At 39.2% G+C, this 22316-nt stretch overlaps 1 protein-coding gene across 2 annotated transcripts in view; it reads right to left on the reverse strand.

The window, feature by feature from the left end:
* Positions 1–14415, reverse strand: part of LOC137324583 (EGF-containing fibulin-like extracellular matrix protein 1) — a 95852-nt gene extending 81437 nt beyond the window's left edge. The window contains exons 1-4 of one of the 2 annotated variants that reach the window (XM_067989031.1): positions 14265–14415; positions 13591–13678; positions 13180–13228; positions 11134–11388 (exon numbers count right to left, since the gene is read on the reverse strand). In XM_067989031.1, the coding sequence (XP_067845132.1) occupies positions 11134–11388; positions 13180–13228; positions 13591–13671 (385 nt within the window). In that variant the 5' untranslated portion in view covers positions 13672–13678; positions 14265–14415. The remainder of the gene's footprint in view (positions 1–11133; positions 11389–13179; positions 13229–13590; positions 13679–14264) is intronic. The other variant, XM_067989033.1, reaches the window with a different exon arrangement.
* Between the last annotated feature and the right edge of the window lie 7901 nt (positions 14416–22316).

The following is a 22316-nucleotide window of genomic DNA, read 5'->3' on the forward strand; positions in this document are numbered from 1 at the left end:
CTGATTTCCTAGGGTTAGGTCTGACCTGAATGACCTGCAATTGACTGCAATGGTGATATTGGTGACGAATGCCACAAATTAGACCATTATACTCCCTGATCCTCCAATGGGGAATTCATGCGACAACTCGCTGGGAAAATAATTAGATTATGCTGCAACAAGCATACCGGCGGCCAATGTCTGATTCAGATCCAAGGTACCAGGGCCCGAGTCAGAATGGTACAACAGGTTATTTAATAGGGACGTGTTTAGGAGCAATGGCTCCAATCTGATAAAGTGCGGATGGGTTGCAGTATGCACGGACAGAATGTCCCGGTTGGGCTGAATATGATTGTTGAGTTTGTACTGAAACCATAGTATAAATATATATGTCGGCTTGAAGAAGGGATGTGTATGTATAGGGTTGTCTCCCGAACTGCATGCGATCCCTGGCCATATTTCATTACCAGTTGCAATCCATACTTAGCGCATGAGCTCAATAAATAGCAATTGAATACCTTACTGATTCTGAGCCCTCCAGTGACATTCTGTAATGGTCTAAGTTGCTGTGGCGATCACAGTGATGTTAATTCAGCAAACTCGATCTCACCATTGATTTTAATGGGGGCGGAGCTATGATAATTCGCGTAGGTCACTCACGCCATAATTTCTTGGAATTTCTGCACTATAATAATGGCCTATGCCGTAGATGCGCCGTTACTATGGAGCAAGGTTTGAGCAAATTCAGGCCCAATATGTTGGCTGGGCTCCTGTAATAATTCTTGGCTGTGTCAAGGAGCTTGCTTCATGGGAGAGAAGGAAATCACTGTTGTGAGGCTTGGTAGCCTTCAATGACATAGCATGGTTAACAGCTTCTAGGGTAGCTGAAGAATTTTTTTTAATTCTTAAAAATTTGGGGCATAGGAAATGTACAGTCTCTTGGGCCTTTATAATTTAGATCCTCCTTCTCATGCCAAAGCAGTGCTATATGCCGGGAATGTTATGTAGTGCTGTTATGGCGCAGATGATGGGCAAACATCATATGACATATTGCTGTCATTTGCATTTCAATATATTGGGGCAGAAGTTGCTCGGAGCAACAAAGCAACACTGCTCGCCGCTCCATAGATTTATACTAACCCGCTAACTTACCGCGGTCTTTTCTTCAGTCACTTCCTCGAATAGGAAGCGGAGAAGAGCCCAGAGTTAGTTCAAGCGAAGCTGGGACTCATGGGAGAAGCGAGAGGATCACACTCTCCCCTCGACCAATCAGATCACAGCACTTTTGATGCGCTGCGTAACTCTCTGCAAGCTTAAAACCAGGAAGTGAAAGGTACAACATTAAAATCTTTGTAAAACCAGTTATAGATAGCGAAAAAGAGAGGGTAAGGAATAATTGAATTAAATAAAAGAGACAGAAGGGAAAAGTAAAAACATTTTTTTTAATGACCAAAAACTATTAAAATAAGGAGTAATGAGACTCCACATTTTTAAAAGTTAATTTTTAGTTGTTTGGCAGTCATTAAGACTTAACACACTGTTAAAACTTTGTTTAGACCTGGTATTTCTAAGCATACCTCTTTTGTGACATAATTGGTTACTTTCCAGCTGGGCAGATAAACAAGTTTGTACTTTTTCAATGATTTCTCTGATTGCAGCCGGCAATATACCTTTAATTTGAAGCTGTCATATTGCCGCGAACCAGTGGGAGCAAGTTCTGGATTTCCACATTTTACTCACATGTGCGAATGCCGGAACTTGCTCCTCCGTTTCGCCACTAACAATGGTGAGCGTTGGTGAGCTCACTGTTATTTCGCAAGCAATTTCTGCCCCAATATAACTGCCCATATTTGGGCAGAAAAATTTGGAATCACCCCTGCCACTTCCAGCTGGGTGTTCCTGAAATGGCGGAGAGCCGATGGAAAAGCTCCTCACCTGATATTCTCTCCTCACCTGCTGCTGTTACGCTGTGGAGTTTGCCTAACTCCAGAAGAAAACATGTCCCCCTCCCCCATAATGTGTGTCGTTTTTAAAGTGTTTCTACTTGTTGGTTAGGTTCTTTTACACCTCCTTATTGAACCACTGTGGTCCAGGTTTGTTTTCTTCCTTTTTATAATGGAATATGCTTTATTTCTTTATCCCGCATAACACTAATGGATATATTCCATTGGTTTTCTGTTCAATTTTAAGTATAGCTTGCCAATTAATTTTCCTTAAGAATCTTCTCATGGTGCCAAATCTGTTCTTCCAAAACCTTGCACCACTATCTTGTTGTTTTTGACAACTTTAATTTAATAATACAATTATTACTATATCACAGGTGCTCATTAACCTCCAGGTTACTATCCAGATTTGGTGGATTGCTATACACTAAATCCAATACAGCCTCTACTGCAGTAGTCTGTGAATTTGTTTGCATTTTCACCTTTTCTTCTGGTTGCCTTTGCTTGATCTTTGTTCCTAGTAAGATTTACCATGAGGGAGGATGTATTCATTCTCTCTAAATTTACAGTTTTTCTGTGTGTTCGTTGCCAATTCAGTAGATTTTGGTCAGATTGGCAGTCAGGTCTGCTGGGACAATCCATACATATTTTACTTCTGCATAATCTTCTATTTTTACAGGGTACATGTTGGAAGTGGAAGATTGTTAATACATAAACATCTAATCTCGTAAAACATGAGCAACAATAACACAAAGGGGTTATGATAGCTGTTTTAAATAATTTGAATTGCTGTGGATATATAATCTATTTTTCAATACTTAGAAGATATAAAACCATGAATGATAAATAGACTTGATTTGACAGTTTGTTTGTGTTCTATCCATGAGTTTTGTCTATGTGCATTACACCTTTGTGAGTCTGGAAGGGAAAAGAGGGGTTTCATTAAAAATAGTTGCAAGATATTTGCTCAGAATACTTCAAGAATGCATAATGCTGCTCCCCATTAGCAGGTGAAATGTATGAAGGATATAAGACAAATACTAAATTAATATGAGAGTTATTCATCACTGAAGAAAATCAAATAACTTACCTGTGATGGAGATCTGAGTCTCAAAGAAAAAATACTCAATGATTAGGTAATTGCCACAATCTGGTCTTGCTCCGTAAGGATTCCAGTTATTTTAACACGTGTGATGTTGAAATATGTAATAATTACTGTACATGTGACTCATACTCCAGTGACCTTGTTTATCTGGCTAATTTGGCTCTGATAAATGTGGTTGTACAAACAATTTCTGACTGTGTAATGCTCAAGGGGGCTTTCATTAATCTCCACATAAAATATCTCCAGATTTCTCAATGATGTCAGTATTAAAGGGTCCTTAGAGTCCAATTTTGATCACGCAATGGTTCTTAAACTACAATTCTTGCATAAAAAATTTCAAAAACACCCAGCTAAAGAACTCAGCCTGCTGGATTGGAAAAATAAATCATAAGCATCTGCATGAAATTATCTATTAACCAACTGAATGTCACTTTTTAAAATTTATAAAACAAACTAAAATCTATATGATAGTTTTAACCTGACTGTTTTACTTTAATAAGACCAGGAGAAGGCCATTCAGCCCATTGAACCTGCTCTGCCTTCAAAGAACATGATTCATTTTAATGATGGTTTAGGTAACATATATCCTTAAAAGCATATGCAGTATTTTTTATATCATTATGTTATGAATCTACAATACCCATTTCATGAAGATTTCCATTAAGACATTGCTCCTAGAATACCTATTATCACATTAACAATGACGATTTTATTCCACATTCTGAAACATATTCTCATCACCAGCCTTTTTTGTAAGTGCATTCATTCACTGTAGAGTAAGTCTCGCCAGTAGAACCCATTCTAAAAATCAAGCAGTTATAAAGAATTAGGATTAATTCCAAGATCCTTTCATTTTTGATGTTCATCTCAGTTGATCTATAAACATATATTTTTGCTTAAAATGGTGCATACTGCTAACATCTTCAAGGATAACAGCTGGAAGGGTTGTTCAGCCTGACAATGTGAAGAAGCTGAATTAACATAGCAAGCTGATGCTGATGCATCCAGGTTAGTAAATGTATTTGTACTGATGAGAATTTAGCTCTCCGATATTGTCAGACTCAGCAACTCTTTCAAGGAGGTGTCCCCAATAATAGCACTTACTGTGCTATTTCAACATTGACATGATCAACAGAAGAAAATAAAAGGCTTCTTATGTTAATCATGGCTCTTTGTTACAAAGATGTTATATTGTACATTTTGAATGGTTGTAAATTATATTTGTGTTGCAGCCAAATCAGTCAAAGTTTAAAATGTTGCCAGACTATCTACTGGACCATCCTTAAAGTTACTATTATTAGCTTCTTGTTTTTCACCTTCCATTATATTAGATACTGCGCGTCCTGGTGACTGAGTAGCTCAGTCATACAGACCAGGTAGATTCCACGTTTGATACCTGGTCTGTGCTGTGTTAGTTGATTTCAGCCTTAATGGCAATAGAGGTGACAATGGCTTATTGGCTCACTTTCCTTCTCCATTTCCAATTATGATGATTTTGGTTAAAAAAAACTCCCTCTGCTACATTTTACCATTTTGACTGACATCAGAAAGGGATGATTGGGACTCCATTCCCTATCAACTGCAATAGGTCCTTTGGTTCTAATGGTACCCTTGATCACCCTCAAAATATATGCTTCTGAACTTACCCGTGTTATGGTTATTCATTTTCTCTTTGGAAATTTGCTCATGCCGACCCTATCCCTCTTATCCTTTTAACTAACACTATAATGCCCTTACATTAGTACTTTCTAAAGTTATGGAAATTGGTAATAACTCACAAATTATTCATCCGCTCAAAAGTCCTGGCCTAATCCATTATCACCAGTATGGTTTTGACGATTCCATTGGGGATTTTGTTGGCTATGTCAAGTATTTCAAGAATTCTGCTTTTGCAGCACTTTGGTGAATTGTTTGTCATTGCCTTAATGCCTTCTGGCAACTGGACACTTAAACTTTGGGAGGAAAAATAAAAAAGCAAAATATTATTTGCATGGAGAAATACTACAAAATGCTGCGGTACAGAGGGATCTGGGTGACCTCGAACATGAAACACAAAAAGTCAACATACAGGTGCAGCAGGTAATCCGGAAAGCAAACGGAATATTGGCCTTTATTTCTAGGGGGATGGAGTGTAAAAGTAGGGAAGTCATGCTATAACTGTACAGGGTGCTGGTGAGACCACACCTGGAGTACGGTGTACAGTTCTGGTGCCCTTATTTAAGGAAGGACATACTTGCATTGGAGGCAGTTCAGAGAAGGTTCACTAGGTTGATTCCGGGTATGGAAGGGTTGTCTTATGAGGAAAGATTGAACAGGTTGGGTCTACACTCATTGGAGTTTAGAAGAATGAGAGGAGACCTTATTGAAACATACAAGATTCTGAGGGGACTCGATAGGGTAGATGCTGAGAGGATGTTACCCCTCATGGGGGAATCTAAAACTAGGGGGCATAGTCTCAGAATAAGGGATTGTCCGTTTAAGACGGAAATGAGGAGGAATTTCTTCTCCCAGAGGGTCATGAATCTTTGGAATTCTTTACCCCAAAAAGCTGTGGAGGCTGAGTCATTGAATACATTCAAGGCTGAGTTAGACAAATTTTTGATCAGCAAGGGAGTCAAAGGATATGGGGAAAAGGCGGGAAAGTGGAGTTGAGGTAAAAATCAGATCAGCCATGATCTCATTGAATGGCAGAGCAGTCTCCAGGGGCCGAATGGCCTACTCCTGCTCCTATCCCTTATGGTCTTATGGTCTTATGGTCTAAACAAATTACCATCAAATGGCCTCCCAGCAAAGAATGTTGATGGTGATCCAGTTTTTTTTCAAATTGCTCTATTTGTGCTATGGTTGACAGCTGATCCAATGGCCCTTTTTCCATTGACGCAAGGATTCCCCAGTGTTCAACCCTCTCTTCCACTCTGTTCCTTCATTTAGAATCATAGAAATTAAAGTTCAGAAGGAGTCCATTTGACCCATCAGACTTATGCTAGTGCTAAGTCTTCAACTAGAGCTGTCTATTCTGATCCCATGTCCCTACCCTTCACCTGTATACTTTTATGTTTTTAAATATCACGATCACTTCCATTCATCATCTAATTTTGTTACAAATTCTGGTCTGCTGTAGATATCTCCTCGAGTCCTGTGACATCAGTCACTCCTGTAAGTGGTCTGAGTGTGTTACTTTTATGGGAGTTGACTCACACTGCCCTATATTTACTTATACAATAGCATGTTTCCCACAATTTCCCATTCAATCATTTTAACAATATTCACTCTGGGTGGACAAGGCACCACATCTTTAGCCCAATTTTGTAAAATTGTCCCAATTTACAATTGACAGTTCAGTGAAGAGATGCTCTATGATGCTTGCAGTACTGGTGTGGTCCCAGAACTGTGGAAACAAAAATTTTATTTCTGCACTTATGAATTACAAGGTCTATGGGGAGATGAGCAATTATATGGAGAATCAGTGAATGGCTTTCCACAGCCAAAAGGGAGTTTTAAGGATTGGCAGGATTCTTTAAGCGTAGAATTTGTAGTATGCTACCAGATGACCTTACACAGTAATCAGGATTAGTTCTAAACCTGTAGTAACAACATTATTTTTCTTTTTATATATTTACAGAATCTATGTGCATAGTTATGGTATATAACTCTTGATTTTTTTTTGAGTGTATGTACCATGCTATAAGGGCATTTTTTTTCTCTTTTTCTTGAGCTTCTCCTTTTTCTGGGACTGTTGAATCTCCCAACTCACTCTTATTCCAGTCTCTCTCTTGGTGGCTGCAAGCAGTACACGTGAGCAGTCTGATGGAAAATCCTTATCTAATTGGCCCCGCCATGGGGAAATACCTGTCTCTGCTTAAGAATATAGAAAATTTTGGGAATAGAACATAACTATGTGATCCATTCCTGTTTGGTTGATGCCTTTCCGTAACATGGCCAGCTGAGGTTAGAAACACAGTGGGGGTGAAATTGGTCTTGGGCATTAATGCAAAACGGGTGATAGTGAAATAGCAGCCCATTTTACACCCACTCGATTGTTTTCTCCATTGACTTCAACTCATTTATATCACGAAACCCTGGAAAAATGGCACCAATGCTCTGAAATTTTTCTGGGGTTTCAGTGACTCTTCCACCATAGTTACAATGGATGAATAGGAAGAAACGCTATGGAACTTCACCCCCTGCATCTTTAACGGCATAATATGCAGAGAATATCACAATATAATGTAATAAAATGTTTACGTACACTACAATCTCACTGAGACCTCCTTCTTCCAATCAATACCATTCTTATGAATTCCTTCTCCCCACTCCTGTCAGTTCCCTGTGTGGCAAATTTCCCCTGGTTAAGTGCCAGCATCCTACCTGCCCACCTCTTAAGTTTATAGAGCACAACAGCTATAACTTCCACGTCACCGTCAGGAAATGAGTTTTGCTGTAGTAGCTGGGATTTTCTTATTTCCTGATTGTATAATAGGATTTAGCAGCAGCAGTCACTGCACACCACAAACTTAAGACTTAGGCAGAAAGATAAGCTGGCTCTGAACCACTGATCTCCTTCATAGGAAATAGATAATTGCTCATGACAAAACGAACTGGAAGAAGGTGGCTAACTTCCATTACTTGCAGCTGTCAGGTATTTCCTCCATCACTGAAATAATTCACTATTTTATATATTTCAGTCTGGTGATAAATTATAATCAATTTAAATGGATAAAAGTACTCGACACCACAAAAGGAACACAATTACAACTCTGCACAGACTGTGGTTGTAAACTGTTAGCTTTGTTATAAGTTATAATTATCTAAAGTCTCACTGTATGTATTTTATTATCGAAGGCTGGGAAGGTTTGCAGGAGCCCATACATCAAGTATACAACATAGGGGAATATTTTATTTAATGCTTTAATTTCAGAGCCTAAACAATGTCAAAGAGCATTTGCCATGTTCAAGGTTACAGGCAACTTAATGTCAGCTTGCATTTGTTTCTTTGATTATAGTAATTTCTGTCTCCGGGGGAAAACCATAAGACACCAGGGGAGCTAAATTGGGCTGTGTAGCGGCCGTTGTTTCAACGCTACGTGGCCTCCCGAAGTGCCAAGATGGTGCCTTGGCTGCGCACGCATGTTTCCAACGTTACATGTGCTGCATGGCATCTTGATTTAGGAGTTAGAGCAGACGCAGATAATGAATGTCAGAAGCATGTAAAGTAAGGAGAAAATGGATACAATCAGTCTGCAACACTGATTTAAAGAAACAGACATCATTGTGGCACTTAATGCTCAATTCAATGCCATCTTAACCCCGACCATCTGAACGTGTCTTCGAGTGTCTGGAGGACCCCCCCACCAGTGCTATTTAAAGAGACCATGCAGGATTTACAGGTTAATGGCTGGATTATTGCTTCTGGCTGCCGAGACATTTGTAACTGTTTTTGGAGGTTTCCTATATTCGAATACTAGGAGAAGGGGATATAGCCTAACATTTAGAGCCAGAACGTGCAGGAGTGAAGTTAGGAAATGCTTCTACACGCAAAAGGGTGGGAGAGGTTTGGAACGCTCTTCTGCAAACGGCAGCTGATGCGAGCTCAATTGTGAATTCCACATCTGAGATTGACAGATTTCTGTGAACCAAGGGTATTAAGGGATATGGGGCTAAGCCGGGTATATGGAGTTAGGTCACAGATCAACCATGATCTCATTGTATGGTGGAACAGGCTTGAGGGGCTAAATGCCACTGCCACTTGCTGCCTCCTGATATGCGCTACCTTCTCCTGCAAGAAAGCGGAACATGTGTCTGGGTGATGTGCCTGTCATGGTTGAATAGCTGCCAGTGTGTGTGGCCTGTGAGTTGTGGATGGGCAGCTTGCAACACTGGTAATGTGTAAGGGTGAGAGGAAGCATCTGATTGGCAGAGTTGAGTACTGATTGAAAGAGTTTGTTGGTATGTGGGTGTTAGGAGTGTAGTGTGTGGTGCAGTGGATGCAGCTAGTGGTGCAGTTTTCAGGAGACGCCACATGACAGTTGACCTCACTGCTTTGACATAAGTGGTCAAGGTGAATGAACTTCTTCCTGCATTGCATCCATGTTCGTGGTGCTGTGCGCCTGGCATTGATTTTGTCCCCCACTGCCTCCCACTGCCTTTTGGGTATATGTCTGGAGGGCCTCTTGTCCAACCCCCCTCTCCCCTGCAGATATAGGATGTCCCTCCTTCTGTCCACCTCTTGCACCAAGGCCTCTAGTGCATCAGCAGAAAAACTTGGTGCAAGCACTCTCGCAGGCCTGACATAAACTCAGATCGGCAGATTGGTGAGGTCTGGCATGCGGATGGAGGATGTGGGATTTTGTAGTGCGCAACCTTTATTCAATGTTTTAACATAACTCATCAGTTTGTAAACATATGGATGGGAGCTGCACCTGTGTTTTGCGTGTGCAATGTCTGATCTCCGTTCAGACTCTATGCAGACAGCAGACTGTTATTTTCAGCGAATTACAGGTACCAGCTACCTTTAAGAGATTTTTAAGAGACAGCCTGCCTTTAAGAGATTGGAGCTCCTCCTGCTGGTGGAAAGTGTGAATTGCATGGAATCCTCGCTCAACGCTGATTTCCAATGCAGATTTTAGTCTCATCCTGCCTGCGCAGGGGCCGTTGTGTGCGGGATAACAGTGGATCGCGCTACCCCCGCCCAAAAACAGGCCATATCCAATTTTTCCCCCCCAGCCGTGCCAATCTTAATAAATGTATAGTTTTCCTGGATCTATCTTAAGATGGAAGTTGGCATTGAGTCCCCCCACGTGACATCAGAGTGAAATTAATCCATGTCAATTTGTAAGCCCCTTTGATTAAAATGTTAACCTTTCATTTGATCTGAGTGAAAGCAAAGGATTAAATTTACAAAGCATAGAGTGGATTAACAACTCAATGATTATGCATAGAATGACCTATCAGAAGATCAGGATTTTGATTCCCAAAAGTGCTACTTGACGCACTAATATGGAAGTAGAAATTTCTGTATTTTCAAATAATGGTGGTGGGTGCACCCAAACACGGAGGTTTTAGTGCACATGATTAGTCACTGCTTCAGTACTGTTTTAAAAATAATCGTCTTCCTTCAGTTAATTTTTTCTGTGTTTCATTTTTCCATTTCTTTCTAGTGTTTCTGCACATCTGAAGCTCACCTTTTATCTATTTTGCTTCCTTCTCTTTTTGCCTCCGTTCATTTCATGATTCCTAATCAGCTAAACAGAGTCAGATGTGAATCTGAGTGCAACAAAAACTTCTCTCTTAAGGAAGGTCTTTTATTAGGTCATAATAGCCTTGTTGTAAAAAATATTTCCTCTTTATTTTTCCTGATTCTCCCCAGGCCAACTGTAGCCAAGAAAGTGTGTGACCTGCTTCCAGGCATCCACCAATGCTGCATGTAACCGCTTCTAGGAAATGAGTGAGTGGTTCTCTCGATGACCCTCCTCTCTTACAGGGGAATATCTGGCCCCTGCTGAACATTTCCCACTAGTGACACACTTGAGATTGGAAATCAGCTGTATGGAGATTGTAGGCTCAAACCCATGACTCATCACTTTGCCTCAGAACCACCAATAGACATTTCTTACTGATCTATTATGCTGCTTGTCATAGTGCTTGTTCAAAAGAACTATCCACTATATAAAGTGTGCAATGATACAATATTGTATGGAAAACACTGGAAACATTTAGAAGGAAATGAAAAGTGACATTGTCTGACTTCCCTACTTGAATTTTGCATCCTGCTGGAGAATCACAGAGCATCAAGTGCTCATGAATTCCTGGATTAGCAAAAGAGGATGTGAGGTAGCAAAAGGCTTCCCAAACCAGTATGAAACAGAGGATAAAAAAAAACAATAAAAAGAAGTCAGGCCACTGATAGTGGAAATATGAAATCAATGTAGTTTACATTCAAATAATAATCACATTAGAACAATTTTTTTTGGTTTTGTAACAGAGGGAAAATATTTAAATACTTACACAATTTTACTGAATATTTTTGGAAGAAAATGCAACCTTCACTATCAACAATGTTTTCAACAAATACACAATTGCAATCAAATTGCTAAACTACTGTCTTACCTTTACACTGGTTTTGTTCGTTAAGTGCAAATCCACGTGTACATCGATGCTGAGGGAGAATTGGAAATGGCCGTCGAGTAGGAACTGGAACATAAGCATGATCAAAAGAAGGAGTCGTGGATACATTCCCTCTTTCACGGCTATTATTCATGATAATGATGGCTGTTTTAGGCAGGCATAAGTATCCTCCGTAATGATTTATACATTTCATTTCTCCTTTGCAAGCATCTGGGATAGTCTCACATTCATCAATATCTGAAAACCAGCAAAAGATTTACTTAACCCATGTCACAGATCCTGTATTCAGACTTGTCAATAAATGGGCCAGATTTTGCTGGAGTGGGGCACGTCGTTGTGTGCCCCATTAATTAGATTTGTTTGTGCACATTTAGATTTTAAAAAATTTTGCCCACAAAGTTGCTGGAAGTGCATATGATAATGGTGCAGCGAGGACAAACAGGGCATCTGGGACCTTGGTGAACAATGGGACAAACAGTGTTTCTTCTTAACTGATGAGATTTAAGGATTGAGAAATAAACAGAGGAAGGACCGAGGAGGAAGGTGAATTAGAATGGGTGAATTCAATATCAAATCAGGTATAGAAAGAGAAATACAAAGAGGGAAAAAGAGACTGGATTGAGAGAAACAAGGGACAGAAGGGTAAAGTAAGAAAAAAATTGAAAAATGTAACATTTTAAATTTTTTAAAACCTCCTAAACAATTCACAACCTGAAGGAATGAGACTCCACATCTAACTGTTTACTCTCTGGGCAAGAGAGGTTGATTGGTAATCATTAACAATTCTCACATTGTTAAAAGAGTACTTACGCTGTTAATTACTAGACTTAACTTTCTGTAGCGAGTTTAATGGGACTTCAATCATGTGGAGAGACTAGAGAAGCTAGGATTGTTCTGCCTAGAGCAAAGAAGGTTAAGGGGAGATTTGATAGAGGTATTCAAAATCATGAATGGTTTTGATAGACTAAATAAGGAGAAACTGTTTCCAGTGGCAGAAGGGTCAGTAACCAGAAGACGCAGGTTTAAGACAATTGGCAAAAGAACCAGAGACGACATGAGGAAAAAAAATGTTAAGCTGCAAGTTGTTATGATCTGGACTGCACTGCCTGAAAGGGTGGTGGAAGCAGATTCAAAAGTAACTTTCAATAGGGAATTGGATAAATACTTGAAGTGGAAACATTTGCAGGGCTATGGGGAAAGAGCAGGAGAATTGGACTAAATGGATAGCTCTTTCAAAGAGCCAGCACATGCACAATGGGCCGAATGGCATCCTTCTGTGCTGTACTATTCTATGACTCTATGATTCAATTAATGTGCAAATACAGCAACTTCATGAAAATCACGGGGAAGTTGAGTGCAAGATGCCGTTTTCGCGAAGCTAATGGTGGAGCGACGCAAATCGTCTAACAACTTGTGGCGATTTGCAATTCACGGGCTATCTCTTCCTCAATACAAGTTGCTGGCTGATTTGAGCATTAATAACAGTGTGCATCGTTTGGACTCCGTTATCTGGCCCATTGTCATTATTTTTATACATGTAAGGAGTCTTACAACACCAAGTTATAGTCCAACAGCTTTATTTGGAATCACAAGCTTTCGGAGCTTTCCTCCTTCATCAGGTGACGAAGGAGGAAAGCTCCGAAAGCTTGTGATTCCAAATAAAGCTGTTAGACTATAACCTGGTGTTGTAAGACTCCTTACATTTGTCCACCCCAGTCCATCACCGGCATCTCCACATCATGGCTATTATTTTTATAAGCATTTTAGATTATTTATAATCTGAATTTGCTGCTGTTCCAATTATTGCTTTATTCAGTGCATTCATTAAAGAAGGTTTACAATTGCTAATTCTAAAATATAACTGAAATTTTATGTAAGTCAATGTGAAACAATTAATTCTGATGTCTTCACTGTAAAATGTCAAAATACAGAAGAAAAATTAATTAAGAAAGAAAAAAGTCAAATAAGCAAAGGTAGAAGTAGGAAAATGTAGAGAAGGAAGATCTCTACCCAATTTTGCTGTCTCACCTCTGCACTGTTGCCTTTCAGGATCCCATTGATAACCATCTGTACACTGCTGCAAGAACATAAGGACAAAGGGGGTTTCAAAGTGCAGCACTGTTTTTGCTTTAATAAGTAAATAACAATATTATGCAATATAACATGAAAAATCCAAAAATAAGAGAATGCTAGTGACTAATCTAACAATGTTTTCAGTGAGAAGCAACTGTTAGTTGTAAAAAAAAGTGTATCTTTCTTTAACTATAAACAACTAAATAAATATACCATTGCAGATGAACACACTAGAACAATAGTATTTAGGGTTGATCACATCACACATTTATGTTTTGTCACTGAAGAATTATTGTTGATTCCTTTTTAATAAAATCTTATGTGGTCCTGAGCTATTGACGTGCCCAGTTCTTGGAGGCATCTTACCGTATATGTGATGGTTTCATCGGTTTCCTGTGAGGTTATGCTACGCAAAATAAATGCGACCAGCAGACACCATTGCAACATCTTGAATCTGAATAATAATAACATGTAATCTTTAACAAAAAAAGCTCACAGCGCCTTTTAATGAATTTACATTTATCATTCGAGAAATACATGGTGAACATAAAGGGCTGTTTTACACTGGTCTGTTGGAATGAGTTCAAGTTTAATCTAACAATATTTTTACAAGTCTTGACAAGCAACAGCGCATTGCGAGGAGAAAGAAGTATTTATGGTTTATAGATCCTTCTACATATGTTTTCAAATTAAGTATATCTATTAATTTATATTGCATTAAGTATTTTCATGAATTAACTTAATGTAGGTAATGACTTGATGGTGGTTTCAAAACATAAGAAAATTTCCCTCCATCTCTAAACACTTCATTTTCAACATATATTGGTTATCTTATTCAATTACATACTTTTTTAAACCTGTGCACATGAAAACCTATTACAATAGTTCAAAGTACATCACATTAAGAAGTTACCAGATAGTCTAAAATGAAAATGAACAAGAATAAAGCTGGAAAGCAGTTGTACATGGTGAGGTACAAAATTGTCACCCAGAATTTAAGTTTTATTTATATAAGCGGTATATAAATATATTGACGTTACCTTTAAAGAACAACAGATCTTCACAACTTTTAAAAATTCTCCTGGTCGACTTTTGGCTGGTTTTTTAAAATCACTTGCTGGAAGAGCAGTGTTGAGTGTGTGAGTTGCAGTGGTTTGTGAGGAGGTTCTTGTGCGACAGTGGTGTTGCTCCCTCTGCAGGTTCACAGGCTAACCACAATCCCTGAATTAATAACAGAAGAGCGGACAACAAACCCTTCAGGAACAGTTAGACGGGAGTATCACTACAACTGCAGCACGGTCAGGTGTGGCTCCCTGTTGCGGCCGTGTAGCAAAAGCAGGCGGGATTGTCAATGTTCAGTCATACCACAGCCATATGGGATTGCAGCTAACAGTTACTTACTAGCGGGTTTTTTAAGGAATAGAGCAGCTAATGCAAAGTAAAATGCTTCTCCAAATATAAACGAAGGATTTCGTCATTTGGTAAAAAATATAAACACGATTTATTTGAAAAAACAATTTCCAGCTTGTGTGGCATTTTCAAGCTAGTACATATAACACATAAACTTTGAAGGCCGTTGTCATGATCTACAGAAGCGTGTTTCTTAGAATTAGACGAACCAGAATGAAACAAAAATTATGCGACAATTTATGTGAATGGGCAAGTTTTCAGAAGATTGTTAAAGGGCTCAGGCCGGTGTTAGCAGCTCTGAAACGGCCTCTGTTTGCACAGCGCTTAGAGTCTGAGAGCCAAAAACAACAGGAGCACAGCGTGCGGGTGATTTACTACGGGAACCTTTGGCTGACGTGTCCGAGGGGGTCATCCAAGCAATGAATAATAAAACAATAAAACACAAATAAATGCGGGGTGAGCTCACGTTATTTGTCAGGGCACCTGCAGCTTGAAGACTTTCTGACAAGCGGCGCAAGCTCCTGGGTCAGCGTTCTTATTTACAATGATGATTGAGCATTTTTTTAAAAAGCGGAGGGAAATAAGGATATTTCAATCAATAAAACATGAGCGTGACAAGGGGTAGACCTTGGGGTATCTTTGTAGTGCTGTTACTGGTGATCCATAATACCGTACTTATTTCCCACTATATACCTCATGATTATTTGGTGAAACTATATGTGTGTATCTTACTGTAGCAAAATATTCCCAATGTCATTCATTTCAATGGGATGGCAATCTCTGACTGGGTCGCTGTTTTTTTCTGCAAAACGAGTGTGGTTTACAGGTGAACTGTTGGTGTTGGAGTAAAAAACGTAAATAGAAGAAACTAATCTTGTGCATTATCAAAATATAAAAATGTTTAGAAAAATAGATCAAGTCAGATAGCTTGGCGTAGGAAAAGGATAGGGGTGTTGAAAATTGCTAAGTGAATACATTACAGAGAGAAAAAAGATATTACAGAGGATGCATGTTGGATAAGAATAACATATAGAAAGAACACTACAGAGTGATACCAGGTCTAATAGCTCACAAACAGCAGTAGGTTCCCCAGTGCTGTATTTAACACACAGCAACAATTGCCCAGTGTGTGTTCTTTACATACCATATAAGTTCGTTCTGTTATAATTTCAAAACAAGCACACAGACTCCCATCTAGTGGCCATTGTGAGACAAATGATTTCACTCCTGTATTATGGCAGCACATAGATGATGATGTCAAAATAGTTTGGTGAGAGTGCTAGTGGTAGATCAGTCATGTACACTTCATCTGAGAGTGCCAGAAACACATTGAATCATAAAGTACAGCAGTAATGGAAAAATGTAAAGTGCATGCAAAGAAAAAAAGTTGAATCTAAAAAGATGAAATGCACAAATAACAATATGAGACAAGAAAAATCTCAGTGATGAAAAGTGTCAAATTTGTAGTTTAAAATGTTGAATATGCCAAATACATAAGTGCATATCTGAGCAAAATAAGTGGAAGGTAAATAAACATTCTTCAAATTGGATGAATAGACTAATTAAAAGGGGAATATAAAGAGAAATACAAAACAAAATATACAAAGGCTATAGAGAAAAAGGAGGGAGGGAACTGTTAGGCCCAGTGGACCTCATGCCAGTTGAGAGTAGAAATGGGTTCCATTGTGGGCCTTCTAAAGGCTCCAAAGATGTTAATGCCTGAGGGGATCTGAATGCTGCCCAAATATTCCCTAAGGGGAATCTAGTTTATTTTTTGACTTCAATGTTTGGCCTGATAACATTTACCCACATTACACAGCAGTATTTTAAAAGTACTTAATTGGCTGTGATGAACTTTGGGATGTCCTGACACTATTTAAATGTAAGCTCTTGATAAGGGTTTTGGGCTTTCCCTTGAGAATGGCAGAGTGCTGCTCCGATTTTTCAACAGCACTGTTGTGCCTCTACAGGCATGGGATGCCCACCGCAAGTATGCAAGTCACCATATCCCTATAATTTGGAACCAGGTCAAAGGTCTGGCGCGCTGCTGCACTTCCGCCTTTAAAAGGGTCCACTGAATTTCGGGTCCAATATATATTTTCCAAATTGTTCACCTGAGCGGATAATAACTTGCCATTTAATTTATGTAGTACACCCAGTATCCTACAGCATTTTGAAGTCATTGTGATAGAGTGCTTAACAAATGAGGGGAACTTAAGGATGACAAGTTCCCTGGGGCAAATGGTACACATTATACTGAGAAGGGGAGGAAATAAGTGGATGCTGGCTATCCTCATGGTAGAATTACAAAGCACTTTTGGCTTTGCTTGACAGAGCGCAAAAGAGTTGATGAATGTCCAGTTTTGTGCAGATATCAAGTTTAACCATTAGTACATGGGCAAATATTATCTACTTTTGGGTTTCTCCACTGGATGCAACTCAGTGCTGCACCCAAGTTGGCCCAGGTGTTACATCCTCAAATAGCGTCAGTACTGATGTGATACACTCAGAGCTCACAGTGAATAGCTGGACATGCATTAACGATGGCTCACCCTGAAGATGTGCAGCAAGAGCATCAATTTATGATTCATCTGTTCTTGTGAAGCTATGTCAGTGTGGAATTCTCTTTCTCAATCTATTGTGGGTCCTGTATCCAACAGTTCTTTTCAGTTTTAAGAGTTGAATAATTATTTGTTGAATAATTAATTACAATAGTACAGTGAATTCCAAAGTGCACACAATCAACCTACATTTTCTTAACACCGTGCTTCTCCTGGGTACCTAAACATGCCTTTCCACCACCTATTATAGTGCTCCACTGGAAAATACACCACATGCCGTGTCAAAAATCAAAATTTTCTGGGAGAAGGGGCAGCATGCCCCTGGATCCCCTAGAAAAATAATTCACGCACATGATGTTCAGCAAACTCACCTCTAAAATTGCCAGACCATTGAGATTAAAGGGAACCTCATTAAAGTACCCAACCTATATTACTTTAAAATATGCCAAGAAAGTAGGACCAGAGGACACTAGTAACAATTTGTGAAAAGTAAATCTAAAACAGATACCAAGGGAAATGTTCCTCAGAGAGTGAAAATGTTTGGACTAATTTAATAAAGAAGATAATAGAGGCAACACCATTGAGGTATTCAAACTATAAGCAGATGCCATGATGAGGGAGTTAATGTACTTAAACAGTATGAACTTTGATAGACAAAATTGTTTTTTTATCATCCTTCAGTTTTCTTACATTTTTGTGAAATACGAATAAGAATGAATATAAACTAAATATGTTAACACCTGCCTTAAGATAGTGTCAGGAATTTGGTGCAAGTACCACTGCCCATTGGAAAATTTCCATTCAGGTTATTCAGAATACAATTAGAGCTGAGACTGGAGAGTACTTGAGGGATGAACTTTAATGGGTTAAATAACTTTTTCTTGTCTCTGACCTTTCTTATATTACTTATTTATTGACTTTCTATTTTGTTCTACTGTTCTTTATGTGTTTTGCTTGATATAGAAATGTAAGAAAAACAAGACAAGCCAAGTTTGATCTTGGGCTTTCTGGTAATACATATTGTGCTGAGCGAGATTTTCAAGTGGTCCCAGTGTTCTCATTTTGCTGCAAATGAAGTGCAACAACTGGCATAGCATTTCGCACTGAAAAAGCTTGATGGATGAGAGTGGACAAAGCTGGAGTCACTACAAAAAAAAAGGCAGGCTGGTGACCAAAGGGTTTGGTAAAGTTGCCAATATCAATGCCTAGAAATGGTCATCGTTTTGGCATGAACCATTGTGTTATAAATGAGTAAGCTAAAATAAAGATTCCATTGCAGTGGAGACATAGCATGCATGACAATGGATTCTTTCTCTCATTTTAACACTTCTTGCCAAGGTAGGAACCAGAATTTTGTAACTCTCACAACTCCACCATAAAGAACAGTTAACAGGAAGAAAGAAATTCTTTGATCTTCTTCATGGATTTTCACACGAGGCTCGGATAAGTTTTCTTTTTACGTTTTAAAAGCTCCTTATGGGCTTATGCATGAATTGTCGCCCACAGATGTGACCTCCCACCAGTTGCGGTGCTGAAATATTCCACTAGAGGGAGAGAGAAATTGTATTGGGACAAGTTTACATAAGTATTTTCCATTATAAATATGGACATCATTATAACTCTCCCCTGCAGATGTTGTGGGCATGTAGAAAGTTGTCATGAGCCATGGGAGAAGAGTATTACCCTTATCCCACAGGAACCAATCAGATAACTCACGATGAAGAGTTGGGGCCTGGATGGCAATATGGGTGCTATCTATTGCCCCTTGCACTCTGGAGAAGCCTGCAACATTATAAAAACTTGAGACCCTCTCATGTTGTTGTTGTGGGCAATTGTATACAGCAATAGATAGCATTAGAAAAATTCTCTGTAGCACTCTGAAAAGAATCTGTATCAAAAAAGGTAATTGCAGTTGTTACCTTTACAAGGGCAGTTTACGTGCTGTCTTAGTGGTGGTGGTGGGTTGCAGGTCAGGCTGCAACAAAGATAGATCTGGCATTTACGTATTGCCTTTCACATCATCAGAATGTCCCAATGTGCTTCACAGCCAATTATTTACTTTTGAAATGCAGTACTGTTACTATGTAGGCAAATGCAGCAGCCAATTTACACAGAGTAAGGTCCCACAAAAAGCAATGGAATGATTGACCAGCTAATCGGGTTTTTGTGGTGTAGGCTAAGAGGTAAATGTTGGCCTGGACATCAGAAGAAATCTTCTGCTCTTCTTCAAATAATGCCATGAGATCTTTTATGTCCACCTGAACAGACATATCAGTTTAACATCTCATCCGAAAAACAGCACTCCAACACTGCAGCACTACCTCAGAAATAAAGTTTCAGTTTACATTATGTGCTGGGGTAGGACTTATGCCCAGAGACAAATTCAGAGGCAAAGGTGTGACCACTGAGCTAAGCTGACACTTAACAGGACACAAAGCTCATCGAAAGCTCCTGTGGTGAAAATTACCCTCCTTAAACAGATCTTTGAGTGACATCCTGAAAGGAGTGGCGAGGTCAGTACACATTTGCTGCTGGGTCTTATCTTTCTCCTATGATGTCTTATGAGGTGTACTTCCCTACAATCCTTATCTTCCTGCTCTTGGTGTCCTCCAACAATTATATAGAGATTGGAATCCCCATTGGGAAGCCCATGACGATGGATCTGCTAGGTCTAAGTAAAGATTTGCCCAAGAGAGTAGATAGAGATACGTAAAAGCCTCTCTCCTCAACTAAAAAATAAAAATAAGACTTTAGGATAAATGTGATGTGAGAATAATATTAGTAATTTTTACTGAACCAGTGTGATTCAGCCTACAGTTAAGATGTAATATATATTTGCTAAATATCAAAATTGGTCAATATACAAGCTGAAAAGTAAAATGATTCACAGGTCTTGATACAAATGGTACATAGAATCATAGAATCATAGAAGTTACAACATGGAAACAGGCCCTTCGGCCCAACATGTCCATGTCGCCCAGTTTATACCACTAAGCTAGTCCCAATTGCCTATAGAATCATAGAATTTCACTTCTACAACATGTTAATTTAATTTAGGTTATGCACTATCTGTGTTCTGTTTTGGAATGCAACAATTGCTGACAATAATCAACTTGGCAACGTTACCGAGGAAATCACTTGTGGTTACCAAGCAATTATCCTTATTTGAATTTTGTGAAAAATAAAATGGAAGTAAAACACATTAGAACACATCAATAAATTATTCTGTGTTTTGGTAGTTTGGGGGCCATAGGCATTTGTACAGATAGCAATGAAGTCATTTTGGAATTTGCTTGACATCCTCATAACAAAGGACTAATTTTACTTTTCATTATATGTAATGCTGACACAGAAAATACATGATGAGTTATGGAATATGATTTATATCTCACAAGTGTGTTGACTGATAATTCATGAGTATTGAAATCACGAGTAAGTTATGGTTAGCAGAAATGTAATATAAATTGTACTCCAGTACTCCTCCTCATGTACTCTGTTTATATCATGCATTAGGTAAATAATAAAAATGATAAAAATTAGATGTAAATTTTAACTTTAAGGCCAGGAAATTTCTCAGAGCCGTTGGGGTTGCTTTGCTGGAAGTGCAGCAGAAACCCCATTTACGTGCATAACCAGGTTTCCACTGCACTTCCGGCAAAGTAACGCCATTGGAACGAAGCAGCTCGGAGGAATTTACCAACCTAAATATGAACTAAACAAATGCACTAATTATAGAGTGGTTCCAGTCATGCAAATCTTTTCTTATCTGTTCTCAGTTGTGAAGTGATTTCCATGAATTCTGAAAAGTATTTTGTTATAATGTTTATTTTAACATCAATTTATTTTCCTTTAAAATATAATTGTATAAGTTTTTTGAAAGCAACCTTGAATATAGAAATTCTGCCAACAGGCTGTTCTTTCATTGAGAGAATAACAGCAGGGCCCTTAGATTAAAGTCACACTAATCACTGAAATATAGTACCTACAGGGATGCAAAACTTGGATAAGGACAGGGGAGGATTAGGATCTGATTAACCTCAAAATTAAATAGCTCTCCGAGCAATCATTGCCCAGGCTGACACACAAAGAGCAGGTGAAGTACTGAGGGGCTGCTGATGCCTGTTAAATTGTACCTTAGCTTGGATTAGAAGAGAAGGATGTAAGGAGAGAAAATTAGAGGGAAAAATTGGAGGAGTAAAAAAACTGGTAAAATCTGCATCATTTTCCTGATGACTGCATGCCTGTACTGCAACCTGGCTGATTTTAAAGGGGTTCCCCATGGCTGCCTGAAATGAGCCTGTACCTTAAAAGTTGAGTGCGGTTGTCACCTTCATAACCCAGAAAGATGCTGTGTTTGCAGATGGCCATGGTTGCAGGTTCTCATAAAGTAGGTAGCAAAACTGCTCACTTGCCTCTGTGGCGAAGTGCATTCTTCTTGTACACATCTCCTCACGAAGGACCTCATATAACCTGTGTTGCTTGTTTATCTCAGAAGGTGGGGGGGGGGGAATAATATTTGGTGGTTCATCATCCTTAAATGCTGCCTGATGCTCCTTTGCTCCAACCCATGCTGCTGCTCCTCCTCCATGATAATTGCATACAAGGATATTCCCATAAGGAATGCCATACCTGCTACCAAGAAGCCCTCACTGTGGGTGGCAGGTGAGGGGTTAAAATCCCTCGGTAGTCTCACACTGTCAAAAGCAGTCAGAAACAATCCCAGGCCAGAATATCAAAAAAAATCACTACAAAAAGTCATTCCTGGCTACAGAAATTGCTACTGAAACTCTCCATACTCTTCAGTATCTCAAATTCCTCACTTCTGCCTTTCTCAGCTGATGCTGGCAACAGCAGTGCCTTATAATTCTGAGTCTAACTTATCCCAAGTGCTTTGTGAATGGTAAAGCAAGAAATTCAAGTGCCAGCGCCACTTACCCACCATAATTTATTTAAACGAGCCTATTCGGGATTTGGGGGACAGTTTGGGGAAGAGGCCAAAAAACGCATAAGACAGAAGTCTACATTTCTTCCGCCATCTTCCAACAGTTTGCAAGTATACACAGAAATGAATTCATAACTCCATGTGATCACCTTTGTGCCAGCTGCCCTACTTGCTGTTGC

The sequence above is a fragment of the Heptranchias perlo genome, chromosome 8, assembly GCF_035084215.1.
Source record: "Heptranchias perlo isolate sHepPer1 chromosome 8, sHepPer1.hap1, whole genome shotgun sequence".
In the NCBI taxonomy this organism is placed as follows: Eukaryota; Metazoa; Chordata; class Chondrichthyes; order Hexanchiformes; family Hexanchidae; genus Heptranchias; species Heptranchias perlo.